Source organism: Podarcis filfolensis (genome assembly GCF_964270895.1).
Source record: "Podarcis filfolensis genome assembly, chromosome: 4".
Taxonomy (NCBI): Eukaryota; Metazoa; Chordata; class Lepidosauria; order Squamata; family Lacertidae; genus Podarcis; species Podarcis filfolensis.
This window is the reverse complement of record NC_139607.1, coordinates 72,413,273-72,438,672: the sequence shown is the minus strand read 5'-3', so window position 1 is coordinate 72,438,672 and position 25,400 is coordinate 72,413,273. Positions and strand designations below refer to the sequence as shown.

Here is a 25,400-nt window from a genome sequence, read left to right as displayed (position 1 = left end):
TGGAAACCACCAGGTCTGAGAAGGCTGCTTTAAATTGTTTGTTTGATTAGATCATCAGCTGGTACATGGATGAAAGCAATTATATTTAATGGTGGTAATCTGCCCTGTTGCCATGACAATAGATCCCTTCTATGCTAGCATGAGTCTTATTGAATCAAATCTAAAATATTGAACACATAGTTGCTTAGATCTCCTTCTCATGTTATTGAGAATGCAGGAGACAAAGCAGAGAAGATGAAAAATACATTGCAACGGCTTTTGTAGCATTCTCTGTTTAATAAAGATCAGGTAAGAAGAACAATGTACAACAGGTCTCCTCTCCTTTCGCTATTTTCCAGCCCTCCTGCCTTCTGGTTGGGCCTGACCTCTTACACTAGATATGCAAAGCCAGTTTTCTAGACAAAGAATGTCTCCCTTGTTCTCTTATAATGGCAATGGCGCCCACCTGAGAGGTGCCAGAACTGAGTTCTGGTGAGTTCTGGCTGAAAACAAGCCCTGTAATGCAGTCTTATAGATATCGTCACATGTGCCTTTTCAGCTTCTGTTGGTAAAAGTAGGCTAAAAAGATTTAGGATGACAGTGCAGGTAAACCACCAAACTCAATTACCTGTGCATAAGTTAAATCTGCTGAATTTCTCACCCTTGTTATCAACAATAAAAGAAACAACTCATCAAATGAGATAACCGGTCTCAGGGAAGGACAGAAAAACATACTGTATTTTTTCATCTACAAGATGCCCCCATGTATAGGATGCCCCCTATTTTGGGGGATTCAGATTTAAGAAAATGGAGGGAGATGTATCCGTGTATATGAAGCCCCCTAATTTTTGACATTTTTTAAGGGGGAAAAACCTAGTCTTTTTCACTACAGATATTACATTGCTAGGAGTATGGGACATTGCTAGGGACAAGAGCTCTGTGACACCCCAGATGTTGGACTACATACTCTTTTTCATTTTTACATTACATTTCCCAGGGCTAAGCCATGAAATTGAAAACAGACTCTAGGCATGGCACAGTTAAGTCCGACTATTCCCATGGGTCATGAGACTATTTATTCTTATTCCCTGACAACACACAAGTTTGTTTGGGCAGTTTTCAAATACCCCAGTGGCAAGTAAGTTAAATGTAATTAAATTAGTCATGGAGAATCAACAATCAGTTTTCTCAGCAACTGGAAAAAAGTTGCACAAGAGGGGTAGAATGTATTTACTAAAAATAACTGTCGTTCACTTTCCCTTCCAAACTAGAGGGGTTTACAAAATACACAAAAGCTTACCAAAAGTCACAACATATTAATATATCCAGATAATATGAATGACATTCAAAACATATTTGGTGTCATTTCAGGGGAAGATTCTTCACAATTCTTGCTGAATAACTAGGGCCACAAGCAATTTTATTAGTGCTGGCTGTTTTCATGGGGGATTTGTGAGGCAAAGGATCTTAGGAAGTTCATTCTAAAACCTGATCAAGTGCAAATTCTGGGTTGTTTAGCCAAGGCACTTCTTAAAATTTCATCCCTATCCAGCACCCTCTCTGCAGCTTCCCTCACAAAGATTAGAGCAGCTTCCCAATGAAATAACTGCAGGAAGACCAAAAGTGGCAGCCCTCTAGGCAGCAGACAGAGAGCTGTGATGTCAAAGCTGTGGTAACCTTAGTAAGTGTGACATTTACTGGGCAGAATGTGAATTCCTATTCTGTTGCAACACAAAGGCAGAGAGGCACATCTTTTTTCTTTTGCCCATACGTTTGGAGCCAAAGACAAAACCAAAGAGAATACATTGTCAGCTATGATCAAGCAGAATTTGAAATCCTACAGCTGGGCAGTGCCCCGTCTTCTGATTTCTATCTGTTTGGGTAAGTAACTGAGCTAATGAACTACAGTACCTTCATTTTTAGGAGATTGGAGCAGGGAGAGGGGATCTGTGGTTCCTTCTTATAGTTGCTTGTGGCAAACTAAGGGTGCAATCCTATGCACTCTTACTTGTCTGGGATGCAAGTAAGCTCCACTCAACACAATGGAACATAGCTTTGAGTAACATCCATAGTGTCAGTCTGAGTAGGTTGTGATCTGGGCTGTATCTTATTGGTCTATAGGCTATTTTGTAAAAGGTGGTTGAAGCGTATGCATCTGTAATTATGATAGACAGTCTTTAGTCTTTCACATTCTGTTACGTCTATGGTTCTATAATTTATGAAGTTTGGTTTTATAAGGTGATTTTTAAACAAAAGGGGGGGGGCACACAGTTTTCCATTAAAAAATATATCCTAAAGGCAGAGAAGTTGCTTCTGTGCTAATCTTTTTACATCTGAAGTAAACCCCCCCCCCCATTTCTGCTTCTCAACAAGCAGCTATAATTATGTTGCCTTTTTACTTAAAGACAGAACGTGGGAGTTTTAGAGAAGGGGTTTAGCTGGGCAAATTTGTCCTCAGGTTTTGTATCATTAGGACTTTATGTCTCTTCTAGTTGTGATGTACTGACTGCAAACCCTAATGAGAGAGCTGCTATAAATACACTTTTTCTATGTCCTCCCTCACCCTGCAATTTGAAGAGATCTTGCGAGGTTATGCATAAACATTTGTCACAAAATCAGTTAAGGAGGACACAGTATTGTAATGTGTTTATTGCCTGGATATACAACCCCAGGCTGACCACGTCCAAAGAGAATAAGGCTCCTTTGTGTCTAACGCATGTGTAGTGGAGTTAATATTGATACTGTTATAGGTTGAGGGTGCCAAATGCCTGGGTTTAGTAAATGCTGGAAAGTAGGATAAAGTAAACAGTGGCATGAAAAAAATAGAGGCTTGAGGACACAATGGCGTTGAAGGAAACAGAAACCAAGGAGAATGTACAACTGGGCCAAAGCTTTATGTGTGTCCTCAGGAGGCAATAAAAGCTGTGCACGTATAGGCATGGATAAGTGGGCAGGCAGAGGAGGGAGAAATAGGACTGATAAGGTTGTTGCAACTAGAAGCTGGAGGGACAATTACAGCCAGCTGTGATTTCTACTGTCTCTGAAGCATAGCAACAGCCATCCCTAAGGCAAGTGCCAAGATGAAGTGATGATGTTGATGGTGGTGGGCTGGGTTTCACATACTGATTTCAAAGAACTGTCCAAATTCTGTGTATGACGCTCCCATCTAGAAAACAAAAAGATGTCAGGATGCCAGCAACACCCTGCCTTACAACATTTCACAGATGCACACAGGGACACTCCTGTGTGCTTGTATTACGGGAGGACAATATAAATAAATACAAGTGAACTAATAACCTTTTGCGATGTTAAGAGCAAGCCCTCCATGGCGACCTTCACAGTGAAGCCCAGGGAATGAGCTGGTAATTGAACCAAAGATGGGAATCTTTGGCTTCCAAAAAAGCTTGAAACACACACACTTCAGGTCTGATATTTGAAGGTGGCAGATAAATCAAGCTGGTTGTACTGTTAAGAGGCAGTGTGGTGTAGTGGTTAGAGTACAGTGGTACCTCGGGTTACATACGCTTCAGGTTACAGACTCCACTAACCCAGAAATATTACCTCGGGTTAAGAACTTTGCTTCAGGATGAGAACAGAAATCATGCTCCGGCGGCGCAGCAGCAGCAGCAGGAGGCTCCATTAGCTAAAGTGGTGCTTCAGGTTAAGTACGGACCTCCGGAACGAATTAAGTACTTAACCTGAGGTACCACTGTATCGGACAAAGACCTGGGAAATCAGGATTTGAATTCCCACCAAGCCATGAGCTTATCCACACCTCAATTTGCCCTGTCGCTTCCTGCAAGGGAAACCCAATCTTCAGTGCTAAATCGAAACAGAAAGGCAATTCTGTAAGTAAAAAAATATATTATATAACTGTGATCTATGGAACTGGGGCAGTTACCAGTGCTACATAATACTTATTTCGCATGGGGGGCCTTTGTCTTTTAGTGTAGCAGCACCCAAACTTTGGAACTCCTTGCCTATTGACATTGGACAAGTGCCTTCACTGTACTCTGTTCTGCACCTGCTAAATACATTTTTGTGTAGGGAAGTCTATCCAGATATGTAGCTTGTTGACATGTGTTTTAATCTAGGTTTTCACTTATTGTTTATTTCAATTTTTAAAAATGTCTTAAGTAGTTGTTTTTAACTGGGTTTTTAAATTACTGATAATCTCATTGTATTATTTTTCTAAACTGCTTTGTTGTTTTTAACAATCAACCAGTATATACATTTTATGAACTAAATTACAAAATAAAAGTCCAGAATTGATAGAAGGGCTTGGCAACTGCAAATATATAAGCCCTGTGTTTTGATGTTGCTGCACTGTCTGCATATCTGGTACCAGGACAATAAAACAACAATAACAAGAAAAACACTGGCTTTTACCTATTTATAATATCTCAGCCTCGGTTCACCATCTGAAAAATAAGGATAATTATGATGTACCACGTAAAATTGTTGTGAAAATAAAGTAGGGAATGAAACGCTGTTATATACCTAAATTATAAGGATAGTTCAAATGATCGTTCTAAGGGCATTTTTTAAAAAGTGAACCAGTTTAATTATGCTTATGCATAGGTCTTCCTTTTAACTGTGGGATGCCGAAGCTAAGATAGTCGGTCTAGGCACATGACAGTGATTCACAGGCTCAAGTTGCCATAGCAAAAACCCTTGTTGTATTTACCGAGTCTTTATTCTTCCTTTCTATATTGTTTGGTCCAGCCTCTCTTGAAGTGCACCTGTTACTCTCTCTCCACTTGGCTTCACAGGCTACCAAAGATGGCTGGATGTCAGTGATCTCTTTCAGGGCAAAGGATTTTGTAAACAGTTGAGCCCCTCAGCAAAGGTCATGAAATTAAAATGGATTTGCTAGATATCTGTCATCTTTTAAAAGCTTTAGTCAAATGCAGTAATGTATATGTTTCCATATATGAAGGAGTTATGGTGCGTAAACACTTATTTCATGGACAACATGGTTTGGTTCTGCTTATTTATCATTTTTAAAATTCATGCATGTTGAAAGAGAATAAATCAGAGTTAAGGGGGTGTGCTCAAACAACCCCGCCTCCAACATTCAAATAATGAATGTAGGGATTGTGGGTCCATGTGGGCTAGCTGCCAATGTGCCCAGCTCTCCACACATTTGGTGTGTGTTAGAGGGCCCGATAGCACGCACCTATGTACACATGTATAGGTCCTATACATGAAAACAGTTAGCTCAGTTGGTTAAAACATGGTGTGGATAAAGCCAAGTTCATGGATTTGGCCACCTGCACATTCCTGCAGACCTGTTTACCTTCGGGGTCCCTTCCAACTCTACAATTCCTGGGCCAATCAAAGTCTATCTTGGAGTGAAATGAGGGACTTCTAAACCTCCAGAGTAGATGGGGGGGGGGGCAACCATGGGAGCGGGAAGGGGAGTTGGGAAATCCTTTTGCACTAGTGCTAATCCCTGTGCTAGTACAAAAATGTATACCACCTGTACCCAGAATTATGGTTGAAACAACTGAAAATGCATCTCTTGCCAGCAGACTCACAAAGTAAATCAGTACATAAAGGTAAAGGTAAAGGTACCCCTGCCCGTACAGGCCAGTCTTGACAGACTCTAGGGTTGTGCGCTCATCTCACTCTAGAGGCCGGGAGCCAGCGCTGTCCGCAGACACTTCCGGGTCACGTGGCCAGCGTGACGAAGCTGCTCCGGCGTACCGGCACCAGAGCAGCACACGGAAACGCCGTTTACGTCTCTTCCCAGCAGACTCACAAAGTAAATCAGTACATACCCACCCTTTTATTTGTTACCTATTCTCTCTCCCTTTCTATAATCTGCTATGAAGTCAGAGTTTGCACTTCTTTAAATCCCACACAACCCAGTTCGCCCACCCATAGAACCCCGCACATCCCCTAAATAATCGCTACCTTCTGTAAGTCTCCCCAAGAACATTCGTCTTTCTCTCTTCTTTTGCAGCTGTTTATGCTGGTGTTGGAAATGCAGCCAAGGAGAACAGAGCTATCTCAACCCATTCACCTGCCGCTTCCCCCACGACAGTGTTTCACACACATGGAATGAGTCTTGTGTCTCCATCTGTGTCCCAGAGTCCAAGCAGAGAAAAAGCCAAAGAGGGTGAAACGGTGACCCTTGGATGCCGGTTCCGAAGTTCCCATGGCTCATCTTTGAATAACCTAACAGTGAAATGGTACAAGGAGGATGAGAAAGGGTCGAGGGACCTAATGGAGAACAACATCACTGTATTGGCAAACTACACCAGAGCATTCCTGACAGGGGAGTTATCTGAAGGCGATGCATCTTTGACTATCTTAAATGTGACAACCAGCGATCATGGCACTTATTTCTGCCAGGTGACCCTTTCCAATGGAGATGTGGTGACAGGAGGTGGCACAAAGCTCAGGATCCGCAGGGCGCTAGGTAATGTTTTGTTTTGTTCGTTTCTTTTCTAAATTAGCCCCAATCTGCACTATACGCTATCCTACCACTTTAAGCAATCATGACTGCCCTCTAGTCCCACCAGACTCCTGGGGAGTGTTAGTTAGGAGACCTGTTCCCCCGCAGAGCTACTATTATCAGGGAGGTTTAACAATGAATCACTCTTCACAGGGAGCTCTGAGAATCGCAGCTTTCTAAGGGGAATAGGGGGGCTCCTAACAACTATCTGTATTCTTAACAAACTACAGTTCTCAGGATTCTTTGGGGGGAAGCCATGGCTGTTTAAAGTGGTATTATACTGCCTTAAACATATAGTGCAGATGGAGCCTCAATAACAGCAGTAAACAAAATAGACTGAGTGGCGGCTGACTGAGGGCTGACTGAGTTTAAAGGGGGCAGTGCACCCTTCACCCTAATGGACTAGCCTCCACTGCCATGAACTAATAAAGCATGATGCGTTATGCTGCTCATCAAAAAAAATTGACAGATGCATGGCCAAGCCCATAGGGCTTATCTACACTATAGTTTTATATTGCATGGCTTCCTAGAAAGAATCCTGGGAGCTCTGTGGCTCGATGAGGGTGCTCAGTCCTGTCGAAAGCATTATTCTCCAAACACTTAGGGAGATATGATATGATGACGAAACTCGTTTAAGTCTGTGGTATAAAGTCATATAAGGCCACATCCACACCATATAGTAAAAGCACTATTATGCCACTTCTGACTTCTCCCAAGGAATTCTGAGAAATGTCATTTGTTAAGGGTGCTGAGAGTTCCCCTCACAGAACTACAGCTCCCAGAGTTCCCTGGGAAGAGGGACTGATTGTTAACGTGTTTTGACAATTCTAGCTCTGTGAAGGGAATAGGGGTCTCCTAACACTCTTGGCACTCTGAACAAACCACAGTTCCCAGGATTCACTGCAGGGAAGCCATGATTGTTAAAGTGGCATAAAAGTGTTTTATACATGTAAGATGCATTGATATGCACATCGTTGTGTGATTAATGTATGACCAGTGGCATGCTTCTGACGTCTCTAATTATTTGAGCACAGTGCTACCTCGGGTTACATACGCTTCAGGTTACAGACTCTGCTAACCCAGAAATAGTACCTCGGGTTAAGAACTTTGCTTCAGGATGAGAACAGAAATCGTGTTCCGGCAGCACGGCAGCAGCGGGAGGCCCCATTAGCTAAAGTGGTGCTTCAGGTTAAGAACAGTTTCAGGTTAAGAACGGACCTCCAGAATGAATTAAGTACTTAACCCGAGGTACCACTGTATCAACTTACATGTTTTGTTTGTTTATGTGCTCTTAATATGCCAAAACAGTTTACAACTGTGAAAACCAATCCCTAATTAAAATACACAGTAACATTAAAACGCCTCTGATTAAAATATGCAATACAACAATTTTTAAAATTAAAACCATTATATCCCAAGTTCAATTCAGAAGAATGTTTGCCTGAATAGATGGGACTTCAGGAGCCAGAGAAATGCCAGCACTGGTACAGCCTCTTATATTTCAGCAGAGAGGGCATTTCATACCACTGGTGCCACGTTACCCCAGCCAATGGACAGGTTCAATTTTGCCACAGGCCACAGTCCCTAAGTGAAGTATACATACATGTGTGAACTAGCTCTTGCGCACACATTCTTTAGAAATTCAAGCACTGCTTTCACAGCAGAAAATATGTTAGGGAAATAACAGCAAAGGAACTTTTGTTATTTCTTCCTAGAATTTCTCTTCCAAGCTTTCTGAAAATATGGTCAAGGTGGCATTGTAATGTAGTCACAGCCTGATTAATTTCATCCATCTCACTTCATTTGACAGGTGGTAATGAGAATATGCAATCGTTATGAAGTGGCTGCTTTTCAGAAGCGGAACTCTTTGCAACGACATTCCTTACTTCAAATGAATGGCAGCAATTAAAGATTAAAAAGTACCTCCCGCTCAATCCTCCCCACCCCCCAGTGTTGTGATTATATCGACCTGTTCATCAACACCCAAGCTAGACCTAATAGTGGTTTTATACTACTTTCACCACCAATGAGGGGACGCGGGTGGCGCTGTGGGTTAAACCACAGAGCCTAGGACTTGCCGATCAGAAGGTCGGTGGTTCGAATCCCAATGACGGGGTGAGCTCCCGTTGCTCGGTCCCTGCTCCTGCCAACCTAGCAGTTCGAAAGCACATCAAAGTGCAAGTAGATAAATAGGTAGCGCTCCGCCGGGAAGGTAAATGGTGTTTCCATGCACTGCTCTTGTTCGCCAGAAGCGGCTTAGTCATGCTGGCCACATGACCCGCAAGCTGTACGCCAGCTCCCTCGGCCAATAAAGCGAGATAAGTGCTGCAACCCCAGAGTCGGTCACGACTGGACCTAATGGTCAGGGGTCCCTTTACCTTTACCTTTACCACCAATGAATCCTGGGAATAGTAGCTTGGTGAAAGTACTGAGACTCTTTGGTCACATATTCTGAGCGTCATCATTGGGAAAGGGGATGTCTACTAAATCAGGTGCTCTGCACAAGTTCTATACATTTTATATACCTCACTGTTCAGAGAGGAGTCGCTCTAGCAGAATATTTCAGCATCTACCTTTAACGTAGAGATGCCATAAGCTTTTGCCGTGACTCAATGACACTTTCTGCCTCAAGCTGATAAGCCTGACTTTTTAAGCTCTCCACCTTTTCTCCATTTGTATGTACCCCTAGTACCCCTTTCTGGTACTTCCTTATCTTTTGGCATGCAATTTCTATCTAGAACCACCACCCTTTCTGTAATCATCTACTTCTCTCTCCTCTTTCAAGTGCTTTCTTAATTTGTCTGGTCTAACACCAGTTTAAACATGACAAAAAAATCTATACAAAGGTTAAGCAGGAGCCTTGAGGCTGCCCATAAACAGTTCGCACGTAGACAACGGATGAGCTAGCACACAGGTCATGTGGTCATAATTATGTCAGTGGAAAGTAGATCACTGACCCACATGAGGGTAATTAGTAAAAGGATCAGCTGGGTTCCTAAATACAAAATCTGGGGCTTAACACACTTTGCAGCAGGAGAGAGCTCCCAGCAGCAGAGTTTAAACTCACAAAAGTCAAGCAGCAGTATAGCATGGGATATAGGCTATTAAACTCTTTTCATATCTCATTTAGTTGCATACAGCCCTCCTCATTTCTGCCCCTCTTGCAATGAACAGGCCACATTGTTAAATAAGTTTTAAAAGACTTTACTTACAAAACTCCAACAATGGTCAGATTCATGTGTAATTCCATGCAGCAGCAAGAAGAACACAAGTAGAAATATCTTGTGTTACAAAATACAGAAAAGCTACCAAGTGCATGGTGTGAGCTCCTCTTGTGGTGAGTTCACATGGAAGAGAGAGTGAGGAAAAGGAACCAGAGGAAAGTGGGCATGACCTAGCTGAGTCCAGGAGCACAGCTCTACAACCTTAACTCAAGTACTAAATGATACTTTTGAATAGTTATGTTTGATTGCAATTTCCCACAGCAATCTCCCAGTGCCCTACCAGTGAGCTGCATTGTATTTCTATTCAAATTATTTATTTATTGAATTTATAGCCCAGGGCGGCAAACAGATATACAATTTAAAAAAAAAAAGCAAAACAGGAACTTTCTAAAACAGATTAAACATATTAAAACATTCTAAGAACATCTAAATGCAGTTACAGTTATAGCACTTGTTTATAAATTTGCATATATACATAAACACTAACACATGACCATCTAATGCAGGTCTGCCTACTTTTGTTCTTTGTGTTGATGTGTTTCCTCTTTTGGCTGGGGGGCAGGGGTGATACTTAAATGGCAATTCCAACCCTCTCACCTCCACTCCCAGTACAAACCTTGGTAGTACTTGTGTTACCTTGCTAGGAAAACATGGGAAGACACAGACCATAAGGCCAGAGCCAGGCTGGAGATCTTCTGTATGCCAGAGTTTGCTGCCAGAGAAATGTCACAGGCCTAATATTTATAAATTCTTAACAGGAATAAATGTCCTATGCTTGTTTTGTCAGTTTAATGTAGATTGTAAAGTCCCTGGAATGGGGACAGCTTACATTCTACATTATTTGTATAGAAACAGGGCTTAGTATTAGCACAATATGAATGTTAAATAGTGGTGGAGTTACTCATAATCTACCAACCCACCTCAGTCACACTCTCTTCAAACTGTGTTCCAATTCACACAATTGGTTCTTGCTGTGTGTGTGTGTGTGTGTGTGTGTGTGTGTAATATATATATATATATATATATATATATATATATATATATATATATGTTAGGCTTTCTCACTCTATTTTAAAAAGGCCCCATGGCTGTGAATGTCCTCAGTTTTCCTAGGGAGATATTTTTGTCATTTTGGACGTAAAATAGTCTAGTCTGTAATGCAGAACGTTACACCACAAGAGTGTCTCTCGTTGTTCCTCTCACAGGTTTAGCAAACGTAGATCCAAATCCGCCCCCTCAGTCTCTCAGTGCAGCCTCTTCCAGCCAGTGTGCGTTGAGTTTTCCTTACAATTCCCTATATTCAAGACAATTGATTTCTGATGCCTCTGTGTATTTCCCCCCAGGATTGTTTGGCATAGAAGAATCCATTGGAACAATCATTGGCGTGGTGGCAGCTGGCATTGGAGGCATGTTAGTTCTAATAGTAGTTTTAACTCCTCAGCTGAGGAAGTGCCTTCCATGTGCTAAAGCAACGTCAAACCAAGGTATGGTGACAGCAAAATGCTCAGTTGTTTGCCAGAATTATAGATGCAATGCATATTTGTTGCCAAATGCTTTCAGAAAAACAAGCTTTATACTGAATAAGAACTTTAAAAGATCTAAGAGAGATCGCCAGTGCTGATATATCCAACGATCCAAGCAAATCTCTGCACTTCATTTTCTGAAAGGCTAACCAGCTGCAAAAAAAAGGGGGGGACAGCTTTAAGTATGGTGTAGAAGAGGAAATTTCAGCAAATGGAGGTAGTCTCTCAACAGAGAGGCTGCAGCACAATTTCTTACCTTCAAGATAGCTGGTGATAGATAGCTTCAAGGTCGCTATACAAGGTAGCTGACCTTCCAGATTTTGCTGGACTTCAACCATTGGGAGCCCAACAACTTGTGGGCACCATATTGGCTACCTCTGGATGGAGTAACTGCTTATAGGTGATAGCTGAAGGGGGAGCCTGATGGAATTGGTCTCTCAGCAGAGCCAGTGATGGAGGCCTCCAGTCCTGTCCCTGCATTTACTATAGCCTCGTGGAATTGCTATTGGCAGGTAAAGGTAGCAGTGAGGCTGGGATTTGAGAAGAGCTGATGGAGGAAACCTGCAGTCGCATCTCTCTGCTATTGTCTATGTGTAGACATACAGTACTATGCTTTCTTATTAAATAAACAGTTCACCACAATTGCTATCTGTATATATGTGTATGCTCAGCGATCTTCAAAGCCTTTGGGGTTGTTTTGCCAAATTGTCTCTCTCTCTCTGTGTGTATACATACACACACATACACCACAAAAACAAAAAGCCCACTTAAAGAGGAAATAGTCTGAATGTTCTGTAAACAGGCACAGCAAGGTTCTTGAAGCAGATTGAACAAATACACAAGGAAGAAGCTGAATTGCCCTGAGAAAATTAAGACAGCACTCCTAAAAATACTTACCGTACTTGGAAGGTAGCTACAGTGAAACCAATAGGTGTTTGTAATCTGAGTGAAAGCTTTTGAGATTATAGTCCTTGAGATGGTGTTAGAGCTGGTAGTAGTACAAAGCCTGCTACAATGGCTCTGACTTCAAGGACTTATTGCATGATTCTCTGTCTAAGAAACTAAGTGTAGCACAGAACAGTCAGATTAAAAAGCTTGCCACATGTTTAAATTCATCTGGATGTTACTGAGTTGCTGCAGCTCCATTCTAATTCTTTTAGGACCAATAAAACAACCATAAAAGGTCCCTTCAAGGTGCAGAGCTGAACAAGGGCAATGTAAACACAAGAAATGATTCTACATTAATATGATTAACATGAATTTTGTGCCGCTCTTGTATGTTATATTTGTGGCAAGGGTTTGGCCAACCTACAGTGGAGCCAAATAATCAGAAGTGCTTGCACAGCTCAAGCACATTACTATATTAACTTTGTGATCATACAGGGCTGCGTACACATTATACCTTTAAAGTACATTTGAAACACAGCTTCCTTGGCAGTGCCCAGAATTCTTTGATAGGAAAAATGTGCTTTGAACGTGCTTCAAATGTATATTGTGAAAAATGGGTTGTAAAATACTTAGTTGCATTATGTTGTGTCATATCCTCTACTTCATTGTTTGTTTACTTAATCTTTTTCCTTCCTCCACAGCATAACTTGGACAGCATGGTTAAAGTAATTGCCAGATGTGCCACCAACTATATAGTTTTCTGAATGTAAGCAAAAATGTCAGTTGTTTGAGTGTTTTCTATAGTCTACCTAAAAATGGTATAATAAAAAGGCTTTACCATCCTTTCAGGATATATGCCTCAAATTGTGACTACAGCTTAGTCATAAGATAAGCATCCTTTTCCAAAAAAAATAACCCTTTTATAATAGCATCCTCACTGCTAAATAAAAGAAGAAAACTATATTAAAGCATAGAAAGGGGGTGGTTGCACTGAGCATTATATCTTCTCCAGACACAATAAGCCAGTGTGTGGCCAAGATGGCTGAACCTCCTGTTCTCTATCAGTAAAAAGCTCTCTGCTGTATTCAGGAATCTTATGGTGCCTTTCTGCACTTAGAGTATCTGTCTTACACTTCCTGTTCCATAGGACTGTCACTGTATAGGAACACGGCATCACCAACCACAAAGAACCTGTGGAGGTCCAGGATGGTTTGGGCACATGCACTGTAGTTATTCGGACTTACTGTATGCACCACTTCTTTAAAAGATTGTAGCATGGCATTTCAGAAACACTTTTGTAGGGTATGTTTTCCATGACAAGATATAACAAGAAGCCTATGAATCTGTGCAACCAACAGGTGTAGAGGTCATAGTTTAATCTGTCATTTCCAGAAATCTGAAGATACATACACAGTTCAGAAGCTGCTAGTCTAGTTGAATGATATACAAAATACAGGGAGCTTAAAGTGGAACAAAACTGAAGGTTTCCATTACAAAGTAGTCTTAATGCCTACATTTCCCATAACTGCATACAGGGTAAATATGGCCGCACAGAAAATTTGGCCAGAAGGCATAGCGTCGGTTAAAAGGGGCAGATCTCCAACACTTGGCTGCTTCTCTGTCACATTGGCATATGATTTTTTGACATCTGTCTAACATTGTATCTGAAAAAGAGAAAAACCAGGTGAATAGTTAAAATGTAATAACAGCACCAAACTGGAACAACTAGCCACAAATTGTTAATGTCTATTGGCATTTGTTATTCATTGCAGCTGCTTTGGGAATTGTGATAGACCAGGAAGGAAATATAACTATAAATCAAAATAAGTAAGTCATTCTTAAAGTTTAGGCTCAGATTTCTGAAAGCAGTTACAATAACAGGTAGCAGATAGGGACAGTTTTCACAATGGACAGATTTATTATTATTATTATTATTATTATTATTATTATTATTATTATTGATTAAATTCGTATACTGTCCATCCAAAGATCCCAGGGCAATTCACAACAGAAAAATACAAAATGAGAACACAAAATAGATAATAAAACAAAAACAAACCAATAACACCCCCACACACAGACACATTAAAAAAAGCCATAGAATGTTAATCAACCAAAGGCCTGGTTATAGAGAAACGTTTTTGCCTGGTGCCTAAAGATATGTAATGAAGGCGCCAGGTAAGCCTTCCTGGAGAAAGCATTCCACAAACAGGGAGCCACCACAGAAAAGGCCCATTCTTGTGTTGCCAAGCTCCAGACCTCTTGTGTAGGAGGCACATGAAGAAGGTCCTCAGATGATGAATGAAGGATCTGGGTTGTTCATATGGGGAGAGGCATTTGGGGCTTTTTGGTCTAGAAAAGAGTGAGTAAGTGACATGATAGTGGTGTATAAAATTATGCATGGGGTAGAATCTGTGTATAGAGATAGGGTGTGGATAGAGATAAGTTTTTCTTCCTCTCACTTGCACTCAATGATCCCGAATGCTGAAAGATCCAGGACAGAAAAAGGAAGTACTTCACACTGTGTGTAGTTAAACTATGGAACTGAAATCAGTGGATTTAAGTCTACTCTTAGTGGACCCTAACACTAGATCATGCATTGCTTATCAAGATAAAATGGATAAATACAATGAAATTAAAATTGCTACCTTACCACATACCACGGTATTGTCATTACATGTCCATTTATATCTACGTATTATGGGGTTACAGCCTTGTTCCTCTGCGAAGCCATAACAGCAGTCATGTTCATGACAGCACCTTTAAGCAATAGAGATTGAATTGTACCCATTATATTTTGTGAGCATTTCTTCTAGGCCCATCCAAGATTTAAAAAGAGGCATGTGCCAATACAGAAGTAAATTCTTCAGCTAGACAGGCACTCTACAATATTGTTTCAAGTTCTTCTAGTGTTTCAGGGAAAGCCCATTAAGTTTTTACATTAAGTATTTATCCCTCTGGAATCATTCATTTGGTAAACAAACAACAAGAGCATTGTGCATGCAAATATTTACACCTACCACTTCACTCAGTGAAGCAAGGGTTAAAAAAGAAATCAAATTTATCTCTAGTGAAAGTCCACTGGTTCCAAATCAAGTTAAAAGAGGACACACGACATTCCTTTTCTCTCATTGCATTCTCTCAACTTAGCAACATGGTAATGTCATCTGGCATAATAAAGGGCAGGTTTTGTTATGTGCTGATCATGTTACCTATTATTCTCACTACTCACTCACCAGCACTATGTGATTTTGTCGCTGGTTTGTGCTACCACAATTAGGGATGGGCAAATCGTCAAATTTGGTTTCTCATTTTCAAATCTCAAGTTCTGTTCTGCACATTTCCTACAATTTTTGAAGTCCTCAAGAAAATTCATCATCATTTTAGTGCATTTCCCCCCTCTTAATGTACATGTTTCTATGTAAGTTTGCATAATATACACATAATAAGTAAGTTTGCATAATATACATTTATGCAAAGCAATTTCCCCTAAAATAATGCATTTTTGTATGTTATTTTTCACTAACATATGCATTTTATGGATGCTTTACCCCAGGACATGATTTTTTTGCACACATTACTTGGCTGGAGAAAGGCGCTGCAAATTTCAGAGCAGTGTGAATTTTGAAGGATAGCTGTGTTTTGATTCTTGTATTGTTTTGGAATATGTGAATTTGGTAGGTTCACCTTTAAATGTGAACGGGATCAAATTTTTGCCCCATCCGTAACCACAATATAGTTTCCTACAGTTTCTCTTCCACAAATTAAACCTGGCATCATTTCAAGGGTATTAAATAAGGTTGGATGAATTCAATTGAAGAATGACACTTGGGGATGTCATTGATGTCCTTACCAGTCTGTTTTGTCCTTAGGCCATCCTCTTCCTCCTGGACCGCAGTAGCATCCATAACCTAAATATGCCAAAGGAAATCGTCTTGTGCCACACTTTATGGCTCCAGATAACTCAAGGAGGCTTCTTTTGTGTACAGAATGGTTCTTCCCAAGAACACTATTCCAAACTGCAAAGGCAGAAGTAAAATTTTAGTGCATCTGAGTAAAAAAACCATTACTCAAAATCCTAGTTTCCCATCTTTACACTTTCCCAATTCTGAATTAATGTATGTATTATTGATAATATCTTTAAAATGCACTTCTGCTCACAAAGAGTTATACAACTCTACACATATCATTTCTGCAACCAAGGGTCTGCCTTGCATTCCCATTCATTTCAGCTGAGAACGACATTCCAGGTTAGCTCCATTCACTTAAATGTACAGGTGTCGTCCCCCCACTAATGCGGGGATTACGTTCTGGGCCCCTGCGCACATAAGTGGACTTGCGTAAAGTGGGGAGCAACTCACTTTAATAGGGAAGGCGTGCAGGGAGGAAAGAACGAGAAAGAGACTTGTTATGTACTGAAGTTCTCACCCTGGGCCAGCAGGGGGATACTGTAGATAGTTATGCAAATAAAGGATTGAAAGTGACGTTCAGGGATTGGATAGTTTTAGAAAGTTGTTACAGTAACGAGGTTCTGGAGCTCTATATAAGCAGGCTGACTGAGCTCTTCAGTTCAGTTCTGTTCCAGCTTACAAATAAAGAGCTGCTTTGGAAGAATCGCTGTGTCGTCTAATATGTTCACCCACAACTTAACAAGACTCACAAGCACCGCTGGGGCTGCTGCTTGGAAGTTGCCTGGGGGCGCTGCCCAGCCTGCCCCAAGCCTCCCCTCGATTGGGGCCACTGCCCAGTGCAAGGGAAGGCCAATATGTTTATTTATTTTGCAGCAACCTGCACAAATGTAGTCACGCACAAGTGGAATGCGGGTGCCTGTATTAGGGCACACTACATATGCACACACAGAATTCTGGATCAGATATGTCTAAACGTTATCAGGATCAGCATCATTTTTTCCTACAGAACTTCTTTGACGTTGTTTAGAGTTTTTCCTTTAATCTATGTATTTGTATTATATAAACACATTTGGTTCTTGCAAAATGGAAAATGTGTTTCATCATAGCCAATTCTAAGGAAATTGCATAGGCTTTAAATGTTTAGACTCCAAAGGCACTTTGGTTAAAGCATTCTGCTGAATCCAAGACTTAAACAGGCTTCAGAAACACAAGTGTCTCTGCACTATAAACCTGAGGAAAATGGCAGTGTACCTCATCGTCTACTTCAGGATGATTTAACAGGGACATTTAACAACTGCCAAGCCAAAAAAACAAAACCTCAAACTGAAGACTACTGTCTTAATACAGACCGGCTGTTGTTTTTTGATACATTCCTTGGCTATCAAGTATGCATTCTGAAAAAATGTAGCATTCCTTCTCTACTTCACAGTATTCAAGTCTAATTTTAATAAACATGTAAGCAGGAGCTCTGTCTTAAGAAGGAAAAACAAACAAACAGCAGCAATGTCTGTGCCATAACTGTGAGGTGATTCAGGTTTTAAAGGCACAGAGAGTCCACCCTAAACATATTAGTTACAAATAAAACATTGCAGTTAACAGAAGTCTGTTTTAAAAAAACTTTTTTAAAAATAAGAAAAGCCTCCCAATCTGTATGTATAGAAGTAAGGAGTATATATGAATTTCTTGCTGAAAATATTGTACTATAAGAACAGCATAAATGTTCAAGGTGATTGACAAAGTATTAAAGTACACAAATTGCAAACTTCAGTTCTCAGTATTGAAAGAGCTGACAGGAAGGGAAAGAGCATGCAACTTAATGCAATTCTCACTCATTCCTGCTACAAAGTAGTTAAATTCCAAACTGTGCCCAGCAGGCCCAGTTTCTTGTAACTCTACCTGATAAATAGCAAAATAGTTACAAAAATGTGCCTGGCCATTGGGATGGGATCTTATGATCTCAACTTTCCTGGCACAATGAAGTTTACACTGGCAGGCATTAAGCTGCAATAATATAGGTGTCCTCAAATAATTACGGTAAAAGGCAATAACGGCCTCACATGCTTCGGTTCTGCTGTGTGCTGCTTCTGTAGTGGGGCCTTATAAAAAGAGCTTTATTTCCTTCCTCCCATCCACCCTGGACTTTAGATGAATAAAAACTAGCTATTCACATTTCGCTGTTTAAAGTACAGGGAAGAGGCAAACAGATAGTTACAGCATGAACAAAGACAATCATTCAGATATGAGAAAGACACCTGGCAATATGCCAAAGCACCTAAGACCAAGCCATTCTATTGACCTAATTCCACTGGAGCATTTTTCAGTGTCTAATAACAGCCTGAACAATGTCCTGGTGCAAATCCCACTGCACTGAAATAAGTCCACCCATTTGAAGGAGTTTTATCATACAGTACTTTGTAAACTTTCGAACTTATGAACTTCCTGGTGCAAATCCCACTGCACTGAAATACGTCCACCCATTTGAAGGAGTTTTATCATACAGTACTTTGTAAACTTTCGAACTTATGAACTTTCAGACTTGTAAACACAGTGGAACATGTTTCGCCTGCACTATTTACATGCTCAAACAATGCACAGTTATCATTAAAATCAGACACCGAAAGCCCAGTTCCAGGACAATGATGACAATATGAAAAAGATAAGCTTACTCACCTGCCCAAAAGCTGTTTGATTTGGTCGATAAGAATGTTGTAAAGCCCAGTAATGAAACCTCTGCACTAAGGGGGGCACAAAAGCACAGGTGTTTTTATGAGGTCAGCATCTACATTGCTTGGCATCTATTTTGTACTTACCTGCTTGAAACAACAGCAGTGTCACCAGCCGGAGTTCCATTTGGAGGTCAACTCAGAATGACCCCCACCCTTTCACTCGGACACACATAGCCTGACTGTCTAGAGAGTCTCCCTGTAGTTCTGCTGTCAAACTGAGCCAAGGAGTGGGAGTGTATAAACACTCGACAAGGCTGCTCCTCTACGGTCTACTCTCAGAGCTAAATATATGTGTGTGTGTGTATATATATATAGTTAAAGGTGAGACACTTCCTTCTGCTTTTCAAGTGCCCACTGTCCAGAGACTGATGGAAGGCCCAATTCACTAAGAACCTTTACCTTACTAAGAACACATCTGGCAAACACAGCTCAATGCCTCTGTTTGCACGTTGTTCCTTTCAGGAGGGGTTGTCGGGAGGGAATTATGTCTCTTGGACAGGTTTAGATGCTGCAGCCAATAAGCCAGGAGCTCCTTTCCTAAGCTGTTTGCTTACATCCTCAACTGACCCCTCCAAGTCGTTTCACTGCTGTGTTTGCTACAGTCCAACTTTTATAACCGGGTAGCATTTGAGTTTATAGGCACTGGCAGGAATTTTCTAATTAAAAACAACAACAACTGCAAATGCCAAGCTGAAACAATAAGCTTCTACCTACAATTTCCTGAGATTTCAACACACTAATTGACCCTGTGAAACATAAATGTGCAGAGGTTTTTTTAAAAAACTGGGCAACAGCCACCCGCCCATAACTCCCGAGCCTCCCCTGGTCTCCTGCCCCCTTCCCCCTTTGTTTTGACAGATCAGGGGAGGCTCGGGAGTCACGGGCAGGTGACTGTTGCCCAGTTTTTTAAAAAAAAAACTCTGCACATTTATGTTTCACAGGGTGCAAAAGAAGGTCTTTGCACCTTGCCTGGCAGAGAAATCACATTCCTTGCGCCCCTCCTGGGCAACGCCCATCTGCCCGTGACTCCTGAGCCTCCCCCAATCTGTCAAAACAAAGGAGGAAGGGGGCAGGAGATCTGTACCGCCGGATGTCCCTGGTTTCCTTTGGCAGTGGCGGAAGCAGCAAGCAGCTCCTGAAGCCAGCCAGAGCCAACTGCGCTACCAGGCTGGCTCTGGGCTGCTGAGGCTGCCACTGCCACATTTCCCGGGGACAGATTTGCAAATCTGGGGACATTCCAGGGACGGAATTTGTCCGGGGACAGATTTGCAAATCCAGGGACTGTCCCCAGGAACTGGGGACGTCTGGTAACCCTACCCAAGAGGGTCTTGCTTCCCCCAGCCACAGCCTTGGATTCCAGCAGAAATCTTTCTCTCAGCTGCCCAGCCTGCTTATTGCCTCTGGCTTCTAGCTCACAAACATAAACTCTGGCTTTTGTCTTTCTTATTACCAGACAGTGGAGGGAAGGAGGCACACCCATTTGCTCTCTGGCAGAGAGTCACTTATTTTGTTACATTAAAGGCCCATAATTTGGGGGTCACTATCAAGAACCTGGCCTGGCTATTCCAGCAATTTGAACCCTAATGAATCCAGTACAACCCCAATGTCCCCTGTCTCTCACACACACCTGCACAGTCCTTAGGATAGTCATCAGAGGCTCTTATCTAGGTTGACCCACTGAGGTTAAGCAGGAGATAATTTTTGTAGAACTTTGAGTGGATTCAGAACTGGGCATAAACTGTTTTTTTAATTTTTGGCCTGTTCTTATACTGATTTTATACAAGACTGTTTTTAGTACTGTTTTGTTTAGGATTCCTTGCTTTCACATTTCTTCTGTGAAAACTGATTTAATTATTGGATAGCAGTGAAAAAGGCAGGTGAAAAAAATGGGTCAAAAAAGCATTTGTGTTTTAATTTTATGGACTGTTTCATGTTCTTCTTTTTTAGGTTTTTAATTCTCTTTATGAGTTTTATCTGCCTTTTATTGTATAATATAGTTTTTTTACATTTTCAGGGATTTTGCTAGTTGCTCAGAATCTTATTTTTCTCCTTCTTCTTTTAGAAAAGATGGAACAAAATTATTATAAATAACATTTCTGGGAACCAGTGCCAGCTCCCCTGTGGTAACCTGCTTTTTCCTCATTTCCATTCAGATGAGAGGCGGGGAAGATTATAGACATAGTGACAGCTAGACAGTTGCTAACATTTTCCCATTATTTCTTCCAGGTTTTCCATCTTGATCTTTTGCTGTCCTTCTTCTTCCCCTCCCCCTCTTGTATCCCCCTTTGGGTTTCTCCCTTCTTACTCTCACTTTATGAATGGTGCGTTGGTTAAATGAGCCCTGCTGAAGGGTCAGTGCCTGGAGCAAAAACAAAAATCCAGACTGGCCTCGCCTCTCTCAGAATAGCCCTACTGCATAATGAAAATAAAATCTGTCATCACAACCTTGTGCATTTCAGTTTCATCTCACTTTTAGCTTCCTTTATTGCCCAGAATTCTTATGCTCAACTCATAGTCCCATAATCTGATATTAATTGTGAGAGAAGTGGGAAAATGAAGAGTTCAAATTCCACATATACCCAGTGCTTTATTTTCTTGAGCAATGGTTCTCAACCTTTTTTTGACCATGCCCCACCTAAGCATCTCTAAAATCTTGATGTCCCCCACCCCCCGTGATATATAATTCTTATAATCCAAAAAGTGAAGTCCTATTCATGTGAAGGAAGCCTAAAAGGCCATGCACTGTTAATACCTCATTTTCAAATTGTCCCCCTTAAAAATCAAATTGCCCCGCTGTGGGGCATGTGCCCCATGTTGGGAAGCACGGTTCTAGAGAAAAAAAAGTACCGGAATGCCCCTCCCTCAGAAGACCCACCCTAGAGCACAAAGAGGCTGCTCAGCTGAGGCACAGAGGCCTCCATGCCTCTGCTGAGCAGCCTAACAGACCCCCCCCCCATCTCACCACCTCACATGAACCAGAGCAGCATTGGGGCTTGTTTAGCTGAAGTGCAGAGAGGCTTCCATGCCTCAGATGATCAACCTAACAAGCTTCCACCCATGCTTCTCTGACTCGTGTGAGCTGAGCAGCTGGGGGCTTGTTTAGAGGAGGCACGGCTTTCTGTGCATCAGCTGAGAGGCTGAAGAGTCTCACCAAAGCCCCATTGAGTCTCCAGCTCGTGAGGAGACCTTCTCCAGAGCCTGTAGAAAATGTTCCCTTCTGGCTCCCAGGAGGGTCTTCTCCAGGGCTGGAGGTGCTTTGTGGGGCTTTGCTGAGGCTGGTCAGGTCTCTCTCCCCACTTCTGGGGCCCAGCTGAGAGGTGCCAGAACGCTGTTCCGGCAAGTTCCGGCTAGAGAAAAAGTCCTGCATATACTACAAGGCAGCAGGAGTGCCCACTGGTTCTCCTGCTAAATTACAATAAAAATAAGAAGAGAATGTGTCCTACTTAACAAGGGTTTCCACTGATTAACAAAGAAGTCAAAACAAAACTCAGCTCATTTATTCATTGCAGGACTAAACTCAATTTATTTATCCATCATGCCTCTTAAGTGCAAAATCTCTTTTTTCGTTAAGTTAATTGGATAAACCATTTAGCTGTCTACTATAGCAAATAATCAATCACTATTCGCATCAGCCCCAGCAAGCACGGCCAATGGCCAGGGAGTTGTAATTTGGCAACATCTGGAGGCCCAAAGGCTATAGCCTTTTAGAGGTTTTATTTGCATATTGCGTACTAAAATGATTTTTAAAAATACAAGAGCACTTAAAACCAAAGGGCAGTAGTGCCCAGCAGAATGAATGAGCATGAGGTTTCAACAATGAAACTGCAATCCCTCCCGCCTCTTCCTCGATGTGCAAAGGACACAGTGCAATTGCCATTGCTTGCCCCTCTCTGCTCCCCAAGGCCTTGGCCTGCAAATTAACCTTGCTTGGCTCTATGAATGCCCGAGAGAAGTTTGGGGGATGGGGTGGGGTGTTGCACAGCTCCATTGAGTTATATGTCATGCGCTCTCTCGCGCGCTCTCTCTCTCTCTCTCTCTCTCTGCGTGCTGTACAATTCTGCCTGGAAGGCAAACGGGAACTCGTGGTCCCCAGACTAATTTCATGCACATACTTGCGCTTTAGACTATCCCTCTGGGCAAGTATGTGTGCATCATGTGTTTGTTTGTTTGTTTGTTTGTCTGTCTGTGTGAGAGAGGGAAGGAGGAGAAACGGGGAGGGGATTGAAAGGCTTGCAATGACCTGCAGTGCGGGAGGAACCCAGGGAAGAGAAGGAAGCTGGAACAAGGAAAACCAGGAAAAACGCAATTGAAATGGATGGTGCATGCCAAGCAGAGTGGGGCAAGGAGCAGTCAGTTCCAGTCTGAGTGATGGAGTGACAGAAAGAGCTCCATACAACTGCTCAATTTCCCATGCAAGATGGAGTGAATTAGTTTTGCCTTGCATCTCTGCTGTGGTTTCCTCCACTTTCCTAAATAAAGGAAAAGCAGACAATGGCATTTTAACTATAGAAGTGTACTGAAGAAATTGTGGGTCAGATATCCTGTTACCAAAAATATAAGACTCAAATACTTACATTTTTTCTTCCCCTTCCAATATTTTAATCACACGTACTTGGATTATCATCACTTTAGAAACAAAAAGCAGCAGCCAGATTAGACTATTTCAGCCCTAAATTCTCCATCTCCAAAAGAAAATGAGCTCTCTTTCTTAGAGCAAATTACCAAGAAAGCAGAATATTCATGGAGTGTTGTCCTTCCAGGATTTAGCTGCTGAAAGAAAGTAAACTCCAAAAGTTTCAATATAAACAGCACACAGGATGCTTCCAGATTGTTGCTATTTTGCAAGTGGGAATCAGTTGCATTCCAGCAAATTTAGGTAGCACAGTTAAAGTAGATTAGCACAATAAAAAAGATTGGCCTTTTTGCTGAAACAAAAGTGATGGGAAAATGCAATAGAAAGTGTGAGATAACAATTGCTTGATGTGATGTGGTAGAACCACCGCACAAACAAACCACAATGAATGCTCAATAAATAAATGACGTCATGTAACCTCCACACAAACCTTGTGCAAACGAATCAGGGTGAATGTTCAATAAGCAGGTTGCCTGGCTGAAAGTGACCTAAACCAGTATTTTCCATGCCACAATAACTCCTGCTACTCACCTTACCACCGTCTGTCAAAGCTTCACTGTCTCTTCACCTTCCCAGGACAGCAGTGAAGGAATAATAGTCATTCTTTCAATTACAAGGGAGACAGAGGTGGGCAGGAGAAAGGGCAGCTTTTCAGCTGCCAAACAACGCATAAATGAAACTAGGGCGGAATCTACACACATATAAAAACCATTCTGAAAATGCTTTTTTAAAAAGCGTTTTTAAAATACATCAAATTTTGCATAAACCATCGCCATCTAGTGTCACATTGTGTATTGCACTCAAAACACACTTAAAACGTTTGATTTGCAGCTGTATAGCTGAGTCCTAGGTACTTTTAAAAAGCCAGGATTGTTTAATTATAAATACTTTAGCTACTAAGGTAAAAGTAAAGGTAAAGGACTCCTGGACGGTTAAGTCCAGTCAAAGGTGACTATGGGGTGTGGCACCCATCTCCCTTCAGGTTGAGGAAGCCAATGTTTGTCCACAGACAGCTTTCCGGGTTATGTGGCCAGCATGACTAAACCGCTTCTGGCGCAACGGGACACCATGTCAAGTGCCAGCGCACATGGAAAAGCCGTTTACCTAATATATTTAGGTGTCAACCAAACCTTTAGTTTCAAACAGTACAGGTTTTAAGACAGGGATTTGCAACCTGTGGCCCTCAATATGTTGTTGACTACAGTTCCCATTATCATTGACCATGCTAGCTGGGGCTCATAAGAGCTGGAGTCTAGCATAACCTGGAAGACCACAAATTCCTCACCTCTAGTTTCAGGGGCCATAGTGTTTTCCTTGTCTGAAACTCATATACCAACAGAGCCACAGGAGTAAATAACACTGATGAAATTGAATTCTGTGAAGACTAGTCTTAGCCTACTGTGACAAACCTCTTAAAAAAAACAAAACAACATCCTTCAATTACCAACAACCTCCATCCCACGTCTTATGTAGTTAGGCCAGTGTTTATAATGTTGCTAAAGTTATTTTGGAGAAGCGCTGAAATATTCTAGCCCACTGGTTTCAGACAGGGAACCACTGGTTCCACCTAGTGGAAAACAGCAATAAAGAGTGTAGCACAGACCAGAGGTTGGATTTCTGCTTCTACTTCTACAATTCTACTTCTCTTATATCTCTCTGTCCTTCCTTGATAACTTTTGGAAGCATTGGAGATGTTGAGGGAGACATGAACTCCCTCCATTCCAGGATTTTTGGGTTTTTTTAGATGAAATAAACATACTGGGGGAAACTGAAACTCATGCAATACATATGTGTCAGAGCTACCCTAGGTCCCAGCTCACAAAGGACCAACGCTGCTTCGTTGTTAAGTACAAAAGTCTTTATTGAAGTTCAGTTTCACTTCCAGAGCCGCAGCGCGCAGCTCTACGTCTCAACTGTCAGACCGCTGATGCTCCGTCTGATTCTCCTCCCCCTTGACACCAATTTAAGATTCTAGCCTTGCTCCACCTTTTCCGCTGCTGTTTCCTCCTCTGGGTCCGCCTGCCCGCCGGGGTCTCGCCCCTTCTAGCCTCCT

At 41.8% G+C, this 25,400-nt stretch overlaps 2 protein-coding genes across 3 annotated transcripts; one reads left to right on the top strand and one right to left on the bottom strand.

Moving 5' to 3' along the window:
- Nucleotides 1-1,319: 1,319 nt before the first annotated feature.
- LOC310760560 (uncharacterized protein) lies at nt 1,320-21,393 on the top strand. 2 transcript variants are annotated; one of them, XR_014547005.1, is made up of 5 exons: nt 1,320-1,860; nt 5,948-6,406; nt 11,010-11,150; nt 12,779-12,843; nt 20,941-21,393. XR_014547005.1 is itself a non-coding variant. In XM_083609317.1 (4 exons), the coding sequence occupies exons 1-4, from the start codon at nt 1,794-1,796 to the stop codon at nt 12,781-12,783; spliced, it is 672 nt and encodes a 223-aa protein (XP_083465443.1). In that variant the 5' UTR covers nt 1,321-1,793; the 3' UTR covers nt 12,784-12,919. The 2 variants fall into 2 exon arrangements, 1 of the variants encoding a protein (XP_083465443.1); XM_083609317.1 differs by lacking the exon at nt 20,941-21,393 and having other exon boundaries at nt 1,321-1,860; nt 12,779-12,919.
- LOC310760574 (phospholipase A2-like) lies at nt 13,416-19,510 on the bottom strand. The gene is made up of 4 exons (XM_083609340.1): nt 18,799-19,510; nt 15,931-16,096; nt 14,731-14,837; nt 13,416-13,741 (listed from the first exon to the last, which is right to left on the bottom strand). The coding sequence occupies exons 1-4, from the start codon at nt 18,836-18,838 to the stop codon at nt 13,581-13,583; spliced, it is 474 nt and encodes a 157-aa protein (XP_083465466.1). The 5' UTR covers nt 18,839-19,510; the 3' UTR covers nt 13,416-13,580.
- Nucleotides 21,394-25,400: the final 4,007 nt, after the last annotated feature.